The 8,989-nt window shown below is 37.5% G+C and overlaps 1 protein-coding gene across 4 annotated transcripts in view; it reads left to right on the top strand.

The window, feature by feature from the left end:
* Positions 1 to 8,989, top strand: part of LOC122348712 (A-kinase anchor protein 13-like) — a 64,376-nt gene that overhangs the window by 6,169 nt on the left and 49,218 nt on the right. For all 4 annotated transcript variants that reach the window (XM_043244506.1, XM_043244503.1, XM_043244507.1 and 1 more), the window contains exons 2-4: positions 1,942 to 1,985; positions 4,628 to 4,784; positions 8,307 to 8,594. In XM_043244506.1, the coding sequence (XP_043100441.1) occupies positions 1,953 to 1,985; positions 4,628 to 4,784; positions 8,307 to 8,594 (478 nt within the window). In that variant the 5' untranslated portion in view covers positions 1,942 to 1,952. The remainder of the gene's footprint in view (positions 1 to 1,941; positions 1,986 to 4,627; positions 4,785 to 8,306; positions 8,595 to 8,989) is intronic.

The raw sequence follows: 8,989 nt of genomic DNA, 5'->3' as shown, positions 1-8,989 counted from the left end.
AACATTGTGGTGTTTAAGAACAGCTTTGCCTCAGTCTGTTCATATAATGTTCTGTAGGGTCAACCATCTGCTCATTTCCTTCCGTCCTTATGAAGTCAGTATTGTTCGTTATGAATATGCAGGTGTCAGACAAAGAGGTTTCCTTAAGCTTTTCAGCTGGGAGGAAATCTATACTTGATCTCTGCCCTCGTCACATCAACAAAGTGTCTCAGTGCCTGCGAGTGATGAAACAACTTCCACATTTAAATTGTTGCTGGCATTGCTCTTTGTGCAATAGGACATTATGAAAGGAACCTAGAAGAGCCACACCTCGAGGTGGGAAGCCATGTTTTTCCTTTGATGTAGATGAACTCATCGTCAAGTGTTTATGATATAAACGTATGTATGTATCGTCTTACAGCAGGTGAATTGCATTGAAATGTTAGACAACTTAAAGGCAGTTTCACTGGTCATTCCTGCATTCAAGTTCAGCCAGGTGTTTCGCTCTCTTTCTGTATGGATAATGGTGTAATGGTGTATTTGACCTGCACAGCGCACACACACACACACACACACACACACACACACACAAAATATATATGATCTTGGACCACAAAACCAGTCCTAAGTAGCACGGATATATTTGTAGCAATCCCAAAAATGCAAAATTATCCTTTTTATGCCAAAAACCATTAGGATATTAATTAAAGATCATGAAGATATGAATTTCCTACTGTAAATATATTAAAACTTAATTTGTAATTTGCATTAATAAGAACTTCATTTGGGCAATTTTAAAGATTTTTTTTTCAGTATTTTGAGTTTTTTGCACGCGCAGATTCCAGAATTTCAAATAGGATATATGACAGTATTTGGCAATTTACAAACCATATTCAGCTTTATGATAAATCTCAAATTATTATTTTAATTAATTTTAATTATTTAATTATTATTATTGTTATTATTATTGTTAATATAGTTATTATTGTATTTATTATTATTTTTATACTTTATTATTATTATTATTATTATTATTATTATTATTATTTATGTATAAACCTTACAAAAAATTGTTAGATTTATGATTACCAAACAAAAAAAAAATATCAGTGGACTTATCCTACACAGTTATGCCTCTCACGTGCTGATATGTTTTCTTCGGAGGACAAGAGAAGTTTACTGAAAACAAAGTGATTTTGCATTGCAAAATCAGATATTACGGTAAAATGTGAAGACACTGTGGAGAGGGAAGGCACAAACTGAGTGCAGGGAAATAGGATAAGGATGGGTATTATTAGCTGTCTCTTTATCCTTTAACCTTTCCCCTTAAATCTAGCAGCACTGTTTCAACCAATGGAAGAATGAATGGCCGAATCTTCTTTAAAGTCTGTGAAGCTGCATAAAAATGTCCAAAGATATTCTGCATGAAGAAAATTAAACCTATACTTTTAGGACCAAGATTTCTTTTTTTTATCGTGACTTTATTTTTGTGTAGATTCAGCACACTTTCACACCAGCTTATGATTAGCATCAGGATGTTTTTTGTTTTTTTTAGGAATACAATGTCCTGTCTCTTTCTTTTGATTTTGAGTAAATTATGACCTATCGAGAAAATAGGACATCATTTTGACACGTTTCGTGAGAGTCACCCATAAACATGTTTGCTTAAACATTTAAATGCATTACTTTTCTGCTAATTACAGGCCTGTGAGTTAGCAGCGTATTTTAGCGCGTCTTTCACTCACTGAGACTGGAGGTGTGAGTCACACTCTTCAGTATCTTCAAGGCCTGAAGTGCCATTTATCAAACAGCTGTTATATTGTCAGTGCTAATTTGAATTTGCTGAGGCTATTTTCATGCTCAAACTCATCGAGTTATAAACCTTTTAGAATTGGCCTGAAAGCAGCAGCAGTATTCTGGTTTACTTGCGTTGATATTCTGTTTCTGTTTTTAATTTTTCAGTGTCCAGAGTCATGAAACTTAGTCCTTGTCAAGCTCCAGTATATGTAAGTATCCTCTATGCCTTTTTTGCATTCTTCTTTAATTGCTCAGTCAAGTCTTTCACAGACGGTGACGCATTTTCTTTAACTAGACAGAAGTGTGTGTGTGTGTGTTTAACAAAAATTCTGTCATTAATTGCTTACCCTTATGTTGTTCCAAACCCATATGACTATGTTCATCTTTGTAACACAAATTAAGATATTTTTAATCAAATCTGACAGCTCTCTGACTCTCCATAGACCACAAGGATGTCCTATAGTGCGATTGACAATGAGAAAAATGTGAGAAATCAAGATGCTCAAACTAACGGGTCAATGTAGTTATCTCTGCACATAAATCTGAAATAAATTAAATTCATTCAACCAACCTGGTCTCATAAATATATGCACCTCCGTGCACTTTTTGTGCACCATCATTTTTACGTCTTTTACTGCATGTTTCACCGCAGTTTCAAAGAGAAATGTCCACAGATTGACACTAAAAGACCTGTTTAATACGTAAACCCTGGCACATTTTTATTAAGGTGGTATAGTAATGTATTGCTGGGTTTTTATTACTTTATCGCTAAAAGTTAATGCTCTGTCATGTTGGAATTATGCCCTACACCAAATCCAATCCTGAACCTAACTGACAGTGGTATCAAATGCAAAACTGATATAAAAACACACTTTTGTTGATGCAACCGTGTCGTTTCAACTTCCTTTTACACAGTTTTGTTGAACCGTAGATACACAGGATTCAGACCGGAGCTCCTCGTCTCTCGAGTACTTCTCTGTCCTCCCTAAGCTACCGAACAAACCTACCGTCTATAAAAAACACATAGATATGAAGCTGTATATGTTCGACGCTAACGTTCAAAAGCATCCATTTTCAAATCTCCTAACATATTAATAATTGTCCAAAAATAACGTCATAAAATAACTATAGAGTTTTGCTTCCTCTAGTGTTCATTTCTTTTTCTTCTGCAGTGACATGTACTTATTGGTACGTATTTCGCACCTCGCTAAAAAGTGCACCCAGGTGCATTTACGCCATGAGACCAGGCAGATTTAAATTTTCTGCAATAATATATAGTTAAAAACGCTTCAAGTTTTGTCTACGCCGGTCTGCTCAAAGTTCTTTTTAGTCGACTCGAACACAGACTTTGGAGCATCAATCAAATGCTTTTTCAAGATGACGGTGACCCCAGATTGTATGCTTCCTAGGGAATACGGCTAATCTAGATCCCGAAGGGGAATATGACTGTCAGCGCCTTACAAGTACAGAAAGTGAGTCGAGCAGCGGGAAGGATGTATGACCGGTATTTTGTTACTATCACAAGAAGCCCATCTGACATGCGGCGTACAGTCAACAAAGAGAAGGGATTTTCCCTCTACTGCTGTGAAATCCGACGAGGGTTCAAAGACACTTATCTTTGTGTTAATGTCTGTAATTAACTGCTGAAACGATATTAGATTATCCAAAGGCCTGAGATGAATGGATACAATGGTGATAGTGATGGAGGATGGATTAGGACGGTTTTGAGCACAGAGGTTTGTGTGACACCCCTTATTGTGTCTTTATTCCCATAGACATCTTTCCTCTCCTGAAATAATTTCAGGAGTCAGTATGCAGATCAGATTTCTTATATTTTATCTGACTGTCAGTCGCACCAAAGGACAGCCTCCATCGAAACTCGAATATCCTTTCTGTTGCTGTAAAGAAAAAGGCTTTGCCATGCATCAAATGTTTTAAACGGTTCTTTCTAACACTTTAAGTTCAGTGAAGAACGTTCTATTGAGTTGATTATGCCATGGCTATTTGTAGATTTATGTAGGTTTATGCTAGTAATATCGGCAAATTCTTTAACCATGAAAAACTGCTACAGTGGTGCTTTTTACAGTCACCATTAAATCTTTTTTTAGTGTTTTATCCTTAGATTTAATGATGTTTTTGAAAGAAGTTTCACCAATGCAATGTTATACTTTTCCATTTATTTATATTTCAACATGGGATTTATTCCTCCACTGCAAGCTAATTTTATTTATTTATTTTTTTTAAGCATCATTACTCCAGTCTTCAGTGTCACACGACGCTTCAGAATTCATTTTAACGTGCCGTTTAGAAATAGATAATGGCTTTTGCAGTGGTGGTTCTACTGGCCACTGAGCAAAACGGGCGAACGTGTCGTATTGTTTATTTAGCTGTTTTAATTTGTGAAAGCGTGACAGGAGGAGTGGAGCTTCTCATGTAGAACATCATCAGGGGGTGTGCTGTTAAATTCTCACTGCTATCTGGGCTAATCTGTGCAGACCAACACGGGTGTGATATCCTGCTGTAACCACAACTTCAGTTATTTTCATTTGCGTTTGACTCCTCGAGATCTCGGGTTAAAAATACTCGAAAGCTTCCATTCAAAAGCAAAGAACGTAACGTTTTTGCAAACCCTTCACGTTCGTCAAATGCCTCCGTCTCATAAGTGGAATTATTTAGTTTTTTCAAACCGCAGAATAATGATCAAGTTTACTGAAAGTGCAGGTTATAAACATGTCATTCAATATAAAGGTTTTGCATCAGTTTGCCATTTTAGTTTTTACCCGGTAATGTATTCAGTTCTTATTCATATACTCAATTTTGTGTTTCACAATGGTCTCTTTTCCTGTGTCAGGGCAAGTGTGTGCTAACAGTTCAGCTCTGTGATGAGGTGCTCGCTGAAGGAGAACAGGGGGAGGTGCGGTTCTTCCTGTTGTTCACTGGCTCTGCTCAGAGACATCTTACCAGCACACTGAAGGTCAACAATGCCTCCCTTCAGGCTGTGTGTCCAGGTGAGCGCATTACTAGGCCCGTAGATCGGTGACATTATAGCCGACTGCACCCCAACAGTGACCTCCTAAACTTTTTTTCAGTTGAAAAGGACATTTTTGTTACACGCAACTTCTAAAATAAAGTATATTGGGGCTTTACGAGGACGCAGGAGGGGTAAAAAGATATTTATGAACACTTATTCACTATTAACTTAAACTTTTAACTTCATAAATCTCTAATTTGCTTAATAATAGTAAGAAAGGTAGTTGTTAAGTGTAGGTGTCGGGTAGGATTAGGGATGTGGAATAAGGAAAGGTATAATAAGGTATTAATATGTGCTTAATTAATACTAATAAATGGATAATATTCTAGTAATATGCATGCTAATAAGCAACTAGTTACCTCATATTGAATTGTTTCCCTGCTTGTCAAACTACATTAACCTGCATCTGAGAACCATCGAAATGCATGCGTTTTGTTAAATTATTGGACTTAATATCTTAGGACATGTTAAAAATATAGGAATGCTTGTCCTAGAAGTATGCTCTGATATTTTGTGCTCTAGCAGTTGGTAGCACTACAAAGAAAAAGACACTGCATATCGACTGAGCCAAAGTTGTTGCACGAGTACTAAAAGTCATACTGAATTTTTAATTTTTTTTTAAATAGTCAATCTGCAGTATACGTGAAATTGCTCTTCAAGCGGTTCATGAAATCTTTAATAGCTTTTTTTTGCTATTATTTTGATTTAATAAATGAACGAGCTGAATCTTAAAGTGGCCCTATTGTAGGTTATGCAAGGTTCATTTTTGGTTTTGGGAGTCCCCAGCAATAGGTTGACATGCATGCAAGGTCAAAAAAAAAAATCTGGTCATAACTAGTGGGCTGGAAATATGTTGACGTCAACATGAAATGGCTTTTAATTCATTCTGAAAACAACTCATTTAAATGATTCAGAGCCGTCTCTTTTGTTTGAGAGACAATAACTTTATACATGGTGTAAAGTTTAAAGTTTATGCACTTTCATAATTAATATTTTGCAGGATGTTTTCATTCACAGAGCTGTGCTACACACTGCATGAAAACTGATTGTCAAAAATCCACAATAGGAGCACTTAAAATATTTAAAAAGCAGACATCGGACCATAATAGATATATATTGCGCATCTCTACTTACTGTATGGCCGCTGTGTCCATATTTTAAAAACACTTTACATCAAGCTATAAATTACCTCTAGTTTTCTATGCATCAACGGGGACAAGACAAATTATTTTAGCATTGAAAAATGACACGCACCACATTTCATATGGATTAAGAAATTAAGTTTCACATTAACTTATTGCCAGATATTGACGTTGAGGAATGTGGTTGCTCACGGGGAACTCTAGTGATGAATGTTTAACTCTCTATGTTCTTCTGACTCCGTAGTTAGTATTTTATTTTTTTCACTCGGTTGAAGGAAGATTAATTGTGTGACCATGCTGCCCTCTGACCTCTTTTTAAGAAATACCTTTTGACAGAGAAAAACGAGAGCTCTGTACAGTTTAAATCTGTGGTTTAAGCTACAGGTTCCTGTCAAAAAACACGTTATATCGATTAACCCTCGCTGTGGACAGTGCTTGTCTCCGACCAAACAGAGGTGGCGGCACTTCTCCTGTCAACAAAACCAGCTTGCTCGGTGATCCTATTAAGGACTCAGGTGGATTGAGTCAGAACGAATACGGTGTAGCTCAGTCCCATAGAGAGAGTTCAATAGAGAAATTGATCTGCTGGCATATTTATGTGCATTAGTCTTTTCTTATCTTATTGTTTGAGTGATGCGAGCGTTTATTTTGGGCTGTTTGCTCGCTGAAGCGAACCGCGCTCTATGGAGATGTTCAGTCAGCATGAATGAATGACGTGGAGAGCAGCGATGCTTAGTCTTGTGTTTCGGTCATTACGTTCAGTGTCGTGTGTAATGCCTCAGCAGTCAGTGAAGGGGATGATCCGCTGATGAAGGGAGATTACAGGGAGAAGCCTTGTTTGGCTCTTGTGTTTGTAATATGGCTTTTGTGTTAAGGGCAACATTAAAATGAACCTTGCCCTTAATTATACCGGGAATATGTCACCTAAAAATGAGCATCTTCTGCAATTTTAGTCAGTAGATGACTAGTTTGTTTCTTCATCATAAATTTAGCATTACGTCGCTTGCTTGCCAATGGATCCGTCTGTTGTGCATGGGTGCCGTCGGAAAAACTGCTCATAAAAACATCACAGTAATCCATATTTTATCAATAATAAAGTTCAACAATTTAACAAAACATATGTCTTTCAGTGGTTCTCAGATGCAGGTTAATGTAGTTCGACGAGCAGGGAAACGATTAAATATGAGGTAACGCTTAACTAGTTGCTTATTAGCATGCAGATTGCTAGAATGTTATCCATTTATTATTAAATTGCTTGCTTACCGGGAGGATCCTCTGTTGTGCATGGGTGCCGTCAGAAAACTGCTCATAAAAACATCACAGTAATCAATACACTTTATCAATTAACAATTTGTGACTTGAAAAGCTATGCGGCCAAAATACCAGTCCATAATTCATAACGCATAACAAATTTGGTAAGGACCATTTTTGACTCTTTTTGGTTGCTTTGCAGCAATATTATGGAAAGAGGAGTAACGGTCATAATTAATGGGTGGTGGATTCGTTTCTTACAAACATGTAGCTTTTAGTTGGTGGAATGGAGTCATGTTTGGATTATTGTGATGTTTTTATCAGCTCTATGGACTCTCAAACTGACGACACACATTTACTACAGAGGACACTTTGGCTTAAAAAACAGTAAAGAATAAAATAAATTAACAAATATTTTTTTTATACCTTCTTTTATCTTTTATACCTAAATTGTAATAACTTGCATATATACTTGTTTTTTCTAAAGCTGATGTCCTGTTTTTTTTCTCTGCTGTAAAGTGTGTTAATGGGACGTTGCCAAATATTTCTTCTGGAAATAGAAATTACATCATACTTTTCCTGTTTACCGTTTTGTCATGTAGCTGATAAATAACAATGATAAGTCATGCATGTCAGTTGGTATGAACTTTTTAGAGAGTGGGATACAAACAATATAAAGTCCAGACCGCTAGGAGGACGTTTGGGATTCTTATAAACGTATTTACATTTAAATATGGGCTGGTCTTTTCTTTTTTTTTCTCCTCTCTCCCAGGAGGGTGTCAAAATGCCACTTTGGCTGGCGAGACCTGACTGTCACTTTTATACGTACCACAGACTTAACCACAGCAGTTACAGCTTCAAGATGAGCTAGCGCTGCAATAAGGACTTGTTTTTGTATCTGCCAGGAATGAGATATTGCAACACTAGCTAAATACTAAATACGGTTATATAAACAATAAATTGTGTACATTTATGATGCCAGGCATGAATTCTGTGCCTATACTGAAAGCAGTAAGAACTTCCATAACGTTAACTGCAATAACCTTACATTGCTGGTTGTATTGAATGTGTTTGACTGCTGTCATGATCTTTTCCTCTCTGTGCAGCTCATAACTGCTGTGAGTCGGTGCTGGTCACCCTGTGCTCAGCCGGACCGGACGGCAGCATTCGTACACTGGCGACCGAGCACCTACACTTCGTTCAGGACCTGGCCTTCGACATGGCCCAGTTCCTGGTGAGCGCGGTGGGGCAGACAAACCTGCTGGAGGAGGCTCTTCTTCTGGACGAGCATCAGATCCCCCTTCAGGAGTGTGAAAAGCTGGACCAGAGTCTGTCCCTGGCCCTCAAACACATCCCGCTGCCCCCTGGCTGGAGCCTGCTGGGGAATAACACAAGTGAGTGCAGCTTAATGCAGGCTAGCGACCAGATCTGAGTTGGAAATCAAAATGTTGTAGGTTCAAGCAATCGTCTGTTGCATCATGTGCAATCCCAGGCTGTTCTTCTGTAGTTGTTTTTTAATGTGGTACATTTGCGATAAGGGCTTCTTTTTTATTAAGTTTGACACAATGTATGAGATGTTTCATATCCATTTGCGTCATCCAGTAGGACTTCATCAAACTGGAGGATTGTGGTAGTTATGGTAGTTATGATGTGGTTGATCCTTTAGGGGGCGTTATAGCATCATTATTAGGATCTTACTTTATTTCTAACGTTCTCTACACAATGAAAAACTGTAAAAGAGAGCTTTTGTGTTACTATCTCGTTATTCTTGGCCTGCGACAGTTTTTTG

This window comes from Puntigrus tetrazona, chromosome 7 (assembly GCF_018831695.1).
Source record: "Puntigrus tetrazona isolate hp1 chromosome 7, ASM1883169v1, whole genome shotgun sequence".
In the NCBI taxonomy this organism is placed as follows: domain Eukaryota; kingdom Metazoa; phylum Chordata; class Actinopteri; order Cypriniformes; family Cyprinidae; genus Puntigrus; species Puntigrus tetrazona.
The sequence above is the reverse complement of the archived record's forward strand: the minus strand, read 5'-3'. Positions and strand labels throughout refer to the sequence as shown.